The 12,403-nt window shown below is 34.3% G+C and overlaps 2 protein-coding genes across 4 annotated transcripts; one reads left to right on the forward strand and one right to left on the reverse strand.

The window, feature by feature from the left end:
• Positions 1 to 844: 844 nt before the first annotated feature.
• LOC123210712 (myb-related protein A) lies at positions 845 to 8,223 on the forward strand. The gene is made up of 8 exons (XM_044629190.1): positions 845 to 997; positions 1,078 to 1,207; positions 1,586 to 2,246; positions 6,248 to 6,340; positions 6,464 to 6,512; positions 6,616 to 6,895; positions 7,232 to 7,364; positions 7,947 to 8,223. The coding sequence occupies exons 1-8, from the start codon at positions 865 to 867 to the stop codon at positions 8,022 to 8,024; spliced, it is 1,557 nt and encodes a 518-aa protein (XP_044485125.1). The 5' UTR covers positions 845 to 864; the 3' UTR covers positions 8,025 to 8,223.
• Positions 8,224 to 8,866: 643 nt separating this feature from the next.
• Positions 8,867 to 12,309, reverse strand: LOC123212041 (thioredoxin domain-containing protein PLP3B-like). Of its 3 annotated transcripts, none has more exons than XM_044631065.1 (10): positions 12,121 to 12,309; positions 11,970 to 12,024; positions 11,316 to 11,411; positions 10,519 to 10,593; positions 10,386 to 10,433; positions 10,141 to 10,283; positions 9,956 to 10,028; positions 9,729 to 9,790; positions 9,289 to 9,386; positions 8,867 to 9,217 (listed from the first exon to the last, which is right to left on the reverse strand). In XM_044631065.1, the coding sequence occupies exons 3-10, from the start codon at positions 11,397 to 11,399 to the stop codon at positions 9,111 to 9,113; spliced, it is 690 nt and encodes a 229-aa protein (XP_044487000.1). In that variant the 5' UTR covers positions 11,400 to 11,411; positions 11,970 to 12,024; positions 12,121 to 12,309; the 3' UTR covers positions 8,867 to 9,110. The 3 variants fall into 3 exon arrangements, with proteins under 3 accessions (XP_044487000.1, XP_044486999.1, XP_044487001.1); XM_044631064.1 differs by having other exon boundaries at positions 11,316 to 11,415; XM_044631066.1 differs by having other exon boundaries at positions 11,316 to 11,415; positions 11,950 to 12,024.
• Between the last annotated feature and the right edge of the window lie 94 nt (positions 12,310 to 12,403).

Raw genomic sequence — 12,403 nt, forward strand, 5'->3', positions numbered from 1 at the left:
AGGTTTGTGAGTTGAACTCTCCTTATATTTGTGCTTGATAGTATCACAACCCAAACTCAAGTTTAAGCTAACCTATAAAATTAACTTATTTTGATCTCAATTGAGTTGAGGTAGTATTCAAGCTCGAGTTAGTTTGGAATTCGAATCTAATTTTAATGGCAATTATAATTAAATAGAAATAAAATAGTTTATATATATAAAATCTCTTCCTTGTATGAGGGTACATCTATGTTGCAAAAGGCTTTGGGAAGAAGAAGATCAACAACGGCCCCAGGGATCTTCATCAGTATACTCATAGGTCCTTCAATACACATCTAGATTGGGACCCTATCTTGTTAATATATTAAATCGAATAATTTTCAATAACAAGGAGAGGACCTTTTCATATGTATCTACGCAATCAATTGATCTCTTGTTTTACTGATCACCGGTGTAAAAAATCACATAAATATTATTAAATTGTACGGCTACTTCTGTGCATGACGTTTCACGATTTAAGCATTACGCAAAGAAATATTTACAGAGGTTCATGATGATGGAACAACCGGCAAGGTTACTAGGGTACGTGATAAATGGTTACGTAATAATACAAAGTCTACGTAGAGAAACTAAGTGACTCTAATTCTAGCCATATGGTGAATAAAAGCCGATGGAATGTCGCTTTAGGGTTAGATGAAAATCCGGGTCCACAACGGGTCCCATCCGGTGTTAATGTCGGCTCCATTTGTACATGTGTTGCTTTTTTATATGGGGATTGGAAGACCTTCATCACTGCTCGCAATTGCAAAGCGGCATATTTCAAGAGAGGAAGAAGAAGAAGAAGAAGAAGAAGAAGAAGAAGAGAAATTAAGGGTAAGAGATAAAATGGGTCACCACTCTTGCTGCAACCAACAGAAGGTCAAGAGAGGCCTTTGGTCTCCTGAAGAAGATGAGAAGCTCATCAGATACATCACTACTCATGGCTATGGCTGCTGGAGTGAAGTGCCTGAGAAAGCTGGTCCGTCTGATCTCTCTCTTAATCACTCGCCTTGTTAATTAATTACATATTACATATATAATTAGCAAAACTTTTTACAGGTCTTCAAAGATGTGGCAAGAGTTGCCGCTTAAGATGGATAAATTATTTGAGGCCCGATATCAGAAGAGGGAGGTTTACTCCCGAGGAAGAGAAGTTGATTATTAGCCTTCATAGTGTTGTAGGGAACAGGTTTTAAACAAACTCTCTTCTGTGTATATTCCATTTTCAATTATAAACTTAAAATTCGTAAGAATAAAGATTAGGGTTCTTAGACTTGAAGGAATTAAAATGGATTTGCAATCAATATCTGTAAATTTAAACAACCTTCAACGTTAAGTTATCAGAGGTTTTTTAGATTTAAAAAAATTAAATGGCCGGAAATCTCTCGCTGTTTTAGTAGTTGCTGAGGCAGCTATCAGAGGTTATTAGCAAGTTGAAACCTGATTATTTCATTGCATAGCTTTACTATTTACATCTTTCACATTCTAAATTATATATTCTTCCTCTTCTTCTTCTTTCTTCGTCTTTTTCTTTGTTGAATTTCTAACGTGCATGAGGGGATTGTAGATGGGCTCATATAGCAAGTCATTTGCCTGGAAGAACAGACAATGAGATAAAGAACTACTGGAATTCATGGATCAAAAAGAAGATAAGAAAACCCTCGGCCACTCAGACTGCCATGTCGACACCCAGCACTGCTACTGCTACTGAGCATTCCCAAATAACTTATGCCTCAAATCAACTAGAAATAGTGAATCAAGAAGTAACAACAAGACCTCCAGTTCATGAAACCCTATTTTCTTCTTCATGCCCTTTTTTTATGTTTGACCCAGCTCCACTAGATGGGGTTACTGATAATGTACGAGGGGAGCTATATCATGAACCAGCAAGCTTGAATAGGGAAGCATGGAATTTAAACCAGCATCAAGTTCAATCACTTCCACCTTCGACTTCTTTTCCAACTGGCATAGATGCTCATTATTTGCCGCCATTAATAGAGAACATAGAAAGCATGGTGCCCATTGATCATCATCAGCATCATCAAGTACAATCTTGTAGCATGGATGATGAAGGAGAGATAGCACTTGATTGCTTACAGAGGCAAGATTTGAATGAATGGGTTGAATCTCACCACTCGAACTTTCTATTCTGGGATAATGTTGAAGGACCACTTGGTGGGGAAGACATTGCACCAGCTTCATCAAATACGGGAACTACATTGTCTTCTTTCCCTTGATCTCTTTAAATTATTTATGATGGTAAAATATTATATCCCTGACTCTCCTTCCTTCCATACTTTGATCTCTAGGGCTGGGAGAGCTTGCAAGATCTTCCAAGTCTTTGAAAAACAGTTTGTTTCATTTTCTTCCCTTTCTGCTTTTTTTGACTTTCAGTGGTGAGATTGTGAAATGTGAGGAAATATAAGGTATGCAAGCAATGTGTTCTTAATTGGTGTTTGTAAACAGAAGAGGAAAGAATAAAGGCAATGCAAAAACCAGCAAAGTTTGATTCTAATGAAGTCATTTAGTTGCCCCACTGTGTCGTTAATCGTTGTTGGTTCAATTTTAGTAATGGATTTGTTTTCACGTTACAAGGATTTTGAGTAATCTAATTGGCAAATTATCATCAGGGTAATACTTAAAGCTATTAATGCCATCGGAATGTACGTTGATCATGGAGAAAGTTTTTTGTTTTATATATAGAAATTAAACATTGTACTAAGGTTACCTAATTTAAGCTAATTCAATTCAAATCTATAATTTTGTTCGAACAAATTGATCTTAATCTAAAGCTCTTGCTCTACAACTTAATCTGATATTAGTTCATTTGTTACCGATAATATTACAAATCCCATTGATTTTGTTTACTCATCTGCCAATCCCATTCACCCTCCTGTCAGCTCTCCATTGATATTGTATACCATCTCGGTAAAACTTGAAGAGTGATGGAAATACATACATGTATGGATGGTAGATAAATATATGTGGCAGGTCATGGGAGTAATCAGTTTGATTGATCGGACATCTTCTGACAGAAACAGACATATATAGTGATACATTATTTGTTAGAGAATTATATGAAATTGACAAATGATTGGCGTATACATACATGCAACTTCTTTGTCATATTGGTAAATTTTCAATTTCAATAAAAGCTGACGATGAAACTTTGCTTGTCAAATTTTCCCATGTTGGCTTACAAAACTATCAAGTATCGCCTTCAAAGGCTGAAATTAACGTCTCATTTCAGTTATAAATAGAAATATTATTGTCGTATTTATTATGTATACTAACCAAGTACAAGTCTACCTATGCATTTGATGTACAATTGTAGTACTAGAACCTTTCATGCAATCTTGTAAAATTGCAACATATAGCATAACCGAAACATAAATATCGACGGTAGGTACTGGTATCAAATGATTAAGAAAGGCGCATGCATCTTATTATTAATCACATATTGCTCTAGGTGGTTCCATCAGTCGAAGCTTTTAAATCCCTTTAAAACTCTAGATTGATTCCCAAAAGTGAAAAGACCGCCTCTTGGTTGTAAATTAGTACCAATTTCATATTATCAATTCAATAATATTATCTAGGACAGTTTGCTTTGAATAAAAATGAATTCGATCCAAACTAGTTTGAACTCAAATATTTGTTTGATTTGAACAAACTAAACTTGATTTGAATTTACAATTTAATAGTTTAGTTTCAATTTTAAGATTCATCGGCAAAAATTTGACTAAAACTTGCTTTTTATTATGATTCTTCTTCTCCTTTTTCTCTAGTAATTGTCTTCTTCAATGTTACTATTCATCATTCAAGCCAACTCGATTTCAAATTCAAGCTGACCCGTATTCGAATTCCGCTCAACTTGAATCTCACCAGACAGTTGTATACGGTAAATGCAGCTTTTACATTCCTTATTAAATAGCTGACCACGGTTTTAGATTTCTGTATATTTGTTCTCTATAAAGTAAAAAAAATTAATTATCGTCTTAAGTTATGAGTTAATTTAGTTGAATAAAACTGGAAACATCTCACAGATTCAGCTATTCAATAATTATCTACACATATATGCTTCCTTCCATAATAAGGTAAACACATCCTCTTCCAGATTCATGAACCCTAGGCGTTCAAAAATCGTAAAGCCAAAAGATCCAAATCAAACAAAGAATTTTTTGGTTGCTTCAGGATGGTGACCTAATTTAAAAAATATATATATATTTATGGATGCAAAACAAAACTCCTGGCTTTTAAAAATAGGTGAATCAAAATGGAAAAGGTTACGTTGCTTGTTACAGATGAAAAAGAACGGACCATATATTTGTCGGCCAACCAGAAAGCCATAATCACTTTGTACAGGGTAAATGGAATGACAAAAAGTGCTTTTCTAATCTCTATCTCATCATCATCAGGAGTTGCAATGATCCAATCAAACAGCCTTGCTTTTTAAATAAATATTTTTCTGGATAATTAATTTATAATACAATGAACTTGTGTATATTTTGAAATGGAAAGACTGTCTCATCGTTCATCTTATCAATCCGTCTCTATTATTGCTACTCAGATGCCTTTTCCTCTTTCTGAAGCAACTACTATACTACTCATAAGTCACACTGTGTTGTGTAAAGAACAAGGATTATCTGAATTCATTGTGGTTTTCAAGGATATTAATTTGTAGTGAGCTTGTCATTACATTTAAATGTAACGGGTAATATAACAAAGACTTCCTGTAAATCGGATATGTCCTTTGAGTAGAAAAGGTGCTACCTATATTATAGACAGAAAACTATAGTGTATACGAATTAAGTATCTACCAATTAGGGTTTGTATATAAAAATTGTACTAAAATACGTGTGAAAATGTGTATGATGCAAAATTAGAGACAACAAATAATTTCTTCTCAATTCTATAATTTTTCTTGTTCATGGTGAAATTTTCTTCATCTTCTACTCATGGTCTTTTTCTGTTTGGGATTTTTCAAGTAGATCTTGTATTATTATTTGTGTTTTTCTCTGGTTGATTTGGTTTCGGTTAAATGTATCTCTTCACTTATATTTCTCTGTAAATTTTGCGGAAAAATGTAAAAGCCTCAACCATCGCATCAGTATATATCATCGTGGAGCTCTGTGATTTACTGGTTTGGTAATCTATAATGCAGGATGATTGAAAGGATGTCCCTACAGCCACCAACATGAGAACTCTCGAAGAAATGCCAGAACATTATTTGCAGAATGTTCAATTTTTTTATTTCTTTCTTGTCTCTTTGAGATCTGCTCATCATGATTAATTAATATTTGTTTATGATCAATATTATATTTCTAATTTACTTTAATTTTTAGGTAGGGGTGAGGGGTTGAGGGCTGTCCCAATTCTTCTTCATTTTCCGACATTATATGCTTTAATTATGCAGTCTCCACGATGAACTGATTAAGAGAATGGTTATACTTTGAACATACGGGACATCTGAATGTCATGCATGAAAGAAAGTGTTCCAACAATAAAAGTCCTTATTTACTGTTCTAAACAGAAGGCATACGGGGCTACTGATTCTTCGTTACAATAAAATGTAATTGTTGGGGTGGTCTTATTTAAGTTGCATTTAATCTAGGTTAAGTTCAGACAAAACTTAAGTTAAAATCGTCTTAAATATAAAAAAATTAATTTAAGATTAATAAGTTGAGATTTAAATTCAATTAAAAGATAATCTAACTCTAAATTCGATTTAAGTAAACTTAAATTTGAAAATTTAAATCGATTTAAAGATAATTTATTTTTTGACTCAAACTCGATTTATTTGATCGAATCTTAAATTTAAGCTTAAACAATTCTAACCTCGAGAATCATAAAATGGATTTATCATGATATTTCCATGTTATATGGATATATAAAGGTTTGTACATTGGTTCATTTGGAATTGTACGGATTTTTCTAACTGGTTAAGCTTACTAAATAATCTATATAATAAAATTTATTGAAATTTGGGTGTAGAAAAAATCTTAACGGGGTTCAAATAACAACAGTCTTGACATTTAGCTTGGGCGTACATCCAACTGTAAAATATACAGGCTTACTTGGCAAGCCCAAAAAATTTGAAAATCCATCTCATCTTAATACTTTACTTAAGAGAGTGTGGGCCGACGTCCGCCCAAAACACATACGAGGAGGATCTGAGCCTAAGTCGGCCCAAAGCACAAGATGAGATCCATGGAGAATCTATAAATAAAAAATTAAGAAAACGAACTTGGGAATTAGGGTTTATACTGTCTGGGAGCATTATTGCCTCTACTCTCACAGCAATTTCCTCCTCTTCGCAATCATGGTAATTCTCTCTCTGAATTTTCTTTTTCGGCGTTACGTTCTGTTCTGTTTCTGTAAACTAAACGGGAAATCGAATAAAATATAAAATCAATGGCTTTAATTGTTTGATCTTTTATGCATTCAGATCATTCCAGAGAAGAACCGTCGTGAGATCTCAAAGTACCTCTTCCAAGGTATCATCAATTAACATTTGTTTTTTATTATTATTTTTAAATAATATTCTGTTTGGATATTTAATATTGTGTATAAATATTTAATTTTTCATGTCATTATTAGAGGGTGTATGCTATGCAAAGAAGGACTACAATTTGGCAAAGCACCCGGAAATCGATGTCCCGAATCTGCAGGTGATTAAGTTGATGCAGAGCTTTAAGTCAAAGGAGTATGTTCGTGAGACTTTTGCTTGGATGCATTACTACTGGTTCCTTACTAATGAAGGCATAGAGTTCCTCAGAGGTTACCTCAATCTTCCTTCTGAAATTGTCCCTGCCACATTGAAGAAGCAGGCCAAGCCTGCTGGTGGTAGGCCCTTTGGCGGTCCTGGTGATCGTCCACGGTATTTTTTTTTTCAATCATTTTTGCTGCTTTGCTGTTTTTGTTTTTTAATGTTACTGGTTTTGATTTGTGTGTACTCATAGATTAGGCTAAATGCGGATCCATAATTTGTATATTGATTGGGATGGAAATGTGTTCACATGTGATGTTTGTAGTCTTGTCAGGGGTTTGGAATTGAAATTTCAATCTAGTTTTAACAGAATTTTTATGGTTCTAGTTTCAAGTATTGTGTTGCACAATTAGGCTGTGGAGTAAATGCTTCTGCCTTGAGATTTTGTCTTATGGGTTCATTTCATTGATTGCAATGTGAATCGGTTTATTGTTTACTGTATTATAGTGGTCCACCTCGCTTTGAGGGAGGAGAGCGGAGGTTTGGTGATAGAGATGGCTACCGTGGAGGTCCCCGTGGACCAGGTGGTGATTTTGGTGACAAGGGTGGAGCCCCTGCTGACTACCAGCCATCTTTCAGGGTAATTTTCTTGTTTTTACTAGAGAAGCATCTTAACGTTTTTTCAATCTTGAATGGTATTTATGCTAATATATACTAGTCACTTCATATATTTTTAATGATGGGGATAGAAATGTTACAAATTGTATGCATGGTCTAACTCTAACATGAGCCCAACATCAAATTATTTAGATGTTGCAAATACAGAAACTACACAAGAGTTTGATTTGGTTGGGTTAGACTTGAAATTTTGACTACATTCTTGCCAACACAGAGTATAAATGGGTTGTGCTAGGGTGAAGCAAGCCCATCAGAGTTTTGTGCTTAGTCTGACACGGATGATTTTGTGGAAAAGCATGATCAGGATGGCCTATTTTTGCAAGTCCATGTAATATCTTATACTAATTTGTGTTTAAAAAGTATAGGTGGATGAATATATATAAATCACAACCCTGTAGGCAGAGAAATGGTGCTTGTCAACATTGTTAGCTTAATTTAGGATCTTTATACCTTGATAAAGAGACTTCAAAGTAGTATGTACTGTTATTTGTACATTTTGCTTGAGTAAAAGTATATTCATTAGCTGATTTAACTTAACTTGCAGGGTCCTGGTGGTAGACCTGGCTTTGGTCGTGGCAGTGGTGGATTTGGTGCAGGGCCAACAAGCTCAAATCTGCCTTGAGAGATGATTTCTGCCTCACGAGAGTTTTAGCATTTTTTACTTCAACCTAATTAAACGTGGGTTACTTTATTTCATTAATAGCAATTTTTATTCCATTGCGCTAGTTTGAGACTGTTGCTATGGGAATTTTGTTGGTTCAGATCAATCAGTTTTTGAACTATCTCTCCTCTATCCAAAATCTACATGAAATTTGTTGTAATTATTGTTTTTACAAAATGATTTGCTTCGGACAATTGATAGTAATTGGTGAATTTTAATTTAATTTGAAACTGGTAATACTGACTTAATAGGAATTGATTTAAAAGCGTGTTGACCTGATATGTGGTGTTATTCTCTTAATTAACAAAGAAATGTCTTCAATTTAGGGGTGGATCATGGAAGCCTGAACAGGTCAGTTTCAGATAATCTCAAATTCTAATATTAATTTTGAGTTCATTCAAACTGGTGACAATATCATCACAGGAATGTCAACAAGTTTAGTAGTTTTCTTGATATGATAAACATGTCAGAGAGAAATAGATCAAGTTAGAGTTTTATCACAAGTTTGACTCGTTTAAGTTAAATATGGATCTAAACCCTTGAATCCACCCTAAAATGCAACTCAGCGGAAGAGCATACCAAGAAACAAAAGATATACCCATGCCCAACAATTCCCATAACATTCCTGCAATTCAGCCTGCCATTCTCTTAATGTCCATGTTTAAATGCAGTAAAGAATCACTTTCTATAAAAACAGAAAAAGGTAGCCCCTACAACATAACTGAAGTAGCTGAAATAATCAGCATCCAAGCACGGTTTAAGGTTGTGGTTGATAATTAGTTGGGACTGGGGAGGCAAGAAAATTACAATAATCACATATTCTTTTGTCAGGGAAAATTCAAAGCCACATTTGTCTACAAGCACTTGCAGTCTATATCAATACATAGAACAGTCGTGGCCAACTGGCCATCTTTCCAAGTTGGAAAAAATAAAAATGACATTCTTGATATAATAGGCAAAAATTAATTTTGAAAACGGTTACACAAGTAAGAAATTTAGAAATTTCATTCTAGGTAAGAAACCACATTTTCATTCTCTGATTTCACTTCAGTCAGAATCTGAGTCCTGATCCACAGAGGATCTCACAGTCCTTCGCCGATTCTCCTCATAGTCATCCTCTTCATCGACTTCATCTTTCTTCTCACTAATTATACCTGTAAAACAATACGTTTAAGACTCTGGCTTTGGGCTTAACATTGTTATACAATCAGGACAGAAATTTAACCTTTCTTTATCAGTGTAACCTCTAATGTCTTTGTGGTAAAATCATCTTTTCCTCCCAAATCTTGAAAACCAACCAGCCTATCTACTGCAATACCTTTTCTGATATAAAAATGGTTACAACATAAGATAAATATTGACCAAAAAAAAAAAATTACAGCTTATCAAATTCAAAGACATGATTTGGAACTCTTTCTATAGCTCATTAAACAGGTATTCCATTGGGCATACACATTCTTTTTGGTAATTTGTCTGGTTAAGTAAATGCTTCACCTTGAGGCAGTGCAATCATTATTATTGATTGGTGATGAAATATAATATAATTTTTTGCCTATTCCAACTTTTAGAAAAACAACAGAACAATACTAAGTACATCTTCAAAAGGTTGAATGAACAGGCTGGGCTCATAAAAAGAACAATGAAAGGCTATAAAAGAGGCCAAACCTGAATAACACCACACAAGGCAATGTTTTCACTCCAAGTTTAGTAACAAAGAAGGGTGCATTCTGCAATTCATTAACAATGACGAGCTTCTTATTAGCCACAGCAAATCAAATTTTAATGTGCAACAAATTTAAAATAATATCTCAATTTGCAATCAATGGCCCCAATGTGAGTCCTTGAAAAATCTCAGTTCCATTGCAAGAACAGAAGTGCTTGTGAATACTAACCTCTGCATCTAGCTTGATAAACTTTGTGTCAATATGCTTTGGTGCAAGAGCCTTCAAATGCTTATCCATTATCCTAAAAGAATCAATTGATATGACCACATAAATTTAGTAATATGTTCCAATGAATGACACCATACAGCTGTGTGTGAAAGAGGGAGAAAGACAGATACAAGTAGAAAATTTACTTGCAGCGGTAGAACTCTTTATGATAGAAGTGACAGATCACCTTCTCACTTCCAGTGACTTCACCCAAGAAATCCCCTTCACCTACCTCTCTGTATTCTCCATGTCCTTTCATTTGTAATACTTGCCGTTTCTCAGCTTCTTTCTATTCAAATAATTCCAAATGTAAAAACCATATATATAAATCTAAACCCGGACCTAAAATCAAATGGCATTTCAGTTGCAAGCAAAAATTACGAATTTCAACCTTGAGAGCAGCAATCCTGTCTGCGTGCAATTTTTCAAGCTCAGGATCCTGTATAGCCACGGTACTTCTGTATGAATGAGGAATAAATTGCACAAAAAAACATAATCTAATACATATGCGCATAGTAACTTACATCCATCAGCTCATCAAGATCAACCTCTTCATTGGCAGAAGCCGATGCCTTTGCCTTCTCTTGAGCAAGGATTTCCTGTAAGTCCAGTTTATGCACTCATTAGACACCATAAAATTGTTCATAAACATTTCAAAACTTTAATTTTATGTTTTTGTATCAATTTGAAGTGCAATCTAGACTGAAAAGGGAATTGAAACCAGTAAACTCATAATTTACCAATTCATTAACTACCCCCCATTTGTAATTGATGTATATCTTATGGCAGTAAAAAGATAGTGAACAAAAGGAAAAAGAAGCTATATTCCTCAACAAGTATATAAATGTAAAAAAATTCATTTTCTCTTAAGTAAGTTCACAATATTGCTAACCTTATATACCACTAACAAAAAATACAAGCATATAGACAGCAGAAAAACACTTTATTTTTATCATTTTCTACTCTGTTACACAATGCTCTTTGAATTTATACTTTTGTATTTTTGATAAAACTCTACATAATTATACTCTGAACATCTAAAATCTGTCCTTCCATATCTAGTAAGGTGTGCTAGCAAAAAAATCCTCATGAATACTCATATATATCCATCAAGAGTATTTTAGAGGTTAGTTATACCTTAAGAGGTAAAAATATTGCTTTTTTTACGTAGGATGCCAAAACTTATTATGAATCTCACTGGATCATTTCTTTTTTCAATCATAACAGGAAGTATCATCAAATTTTCACATTTGATTGGGATACCAAGAGTTGATGTGTGCGACAGCATGAACAAGGTTATAATACAAAGAAACTAAAATACCTTCTGGTAGTCACGAGCAGCCGCTGCCATGACATTCCCAAACGCCAAGTTAGAAAGAGTAGATTTCACTGAATCAGGATCCATACCTCTCTTCAGCTACCTGAAGAATCAAATTTTGTATTAATAAGAAGTAAATTTATTAGCAAGCAAATCATTCTAGAACAAAACATGACTTTTTCTAAAAACAATAAGTGGAAAAGAACCGAGCTATGTGAGCTTCAACTTTCAACTTCCAATAAAGTAATTGAAATACATTTTGAGATCCTAACAACAGAGAAATGTAGGTGGACAAGAATAGAGAGCGTGAGATCTTAAGCAAAATTACAGCTTCCGCAGCTGGATATTCATAATTATGCTCAGAACTGTGATGCTTTTTTATTTTAGATCTGGGTTTAGACGCCTGAATTTGGTAGTCAAGTTAGGATTAATTTGAATATAAAGAAGATGTGAAGCCACAAATGTTACAGTTAACAAATACAATACACAACAAACTCTTCACAAGAACACAACACACATCTGTGATACTGATGTAAATAAATATATTAAAGTTCATACCAAAAACCATGTAAATCACCAAACTAAGGTTTCATAAGAAAAAAACAACCATAAAAAAATGGCAGCTAGAATATACGACCCAAAAAAGTGATTTCTAACTTATTTGTTGCTGGTCGGCGTGGTGGCGGCTGTTGGTGGTGGTCGGCAATAGATCCTAACAAGAAATGTAGCCACGTGATTATTCTAATTAATGAAATTAAAACAAAAAATATTAAGAAATGGAAAATATAAGGAAAAACCCGAAATTTACGTGGTTAGAAGCTCGAAGGGCGGCGGAGGCTTCAATCCGGAGACTCTGCTAATGGCGGCAAAATGGTGACCAGAAATAGCGAAAGAAACGACGATGGGTGGTCTGATAGGAAGCAAAGCAGCGTTCTCTGCGTATTGGGAATTCTGAGTTACATTTTTTCATACTGTGCTGTCGATCGTATATCGGGCATACAGTAAACCACTACGTAAATATACCATTTAGCCCTTGATCTGAGTCATAAAATGACAGAAATAACCTACTAAGCACAAAGAAAACCCCATTG

Source organism: Mangifera indica, chromosome 3 (assembly GCF_011075055.1).
Source record: "Mangifera indica cultivar Alphonso chromosome 3, CATAS_Mindica_2.1, whole genome shotgun sequence".
NCBI classification, from domain to species: Eukaryota; Viridiplantae; Streptophyta; class Magnoliopsida; order Sapindales; family Anacardiaceae; genus Mangifera; species Mangifera indica.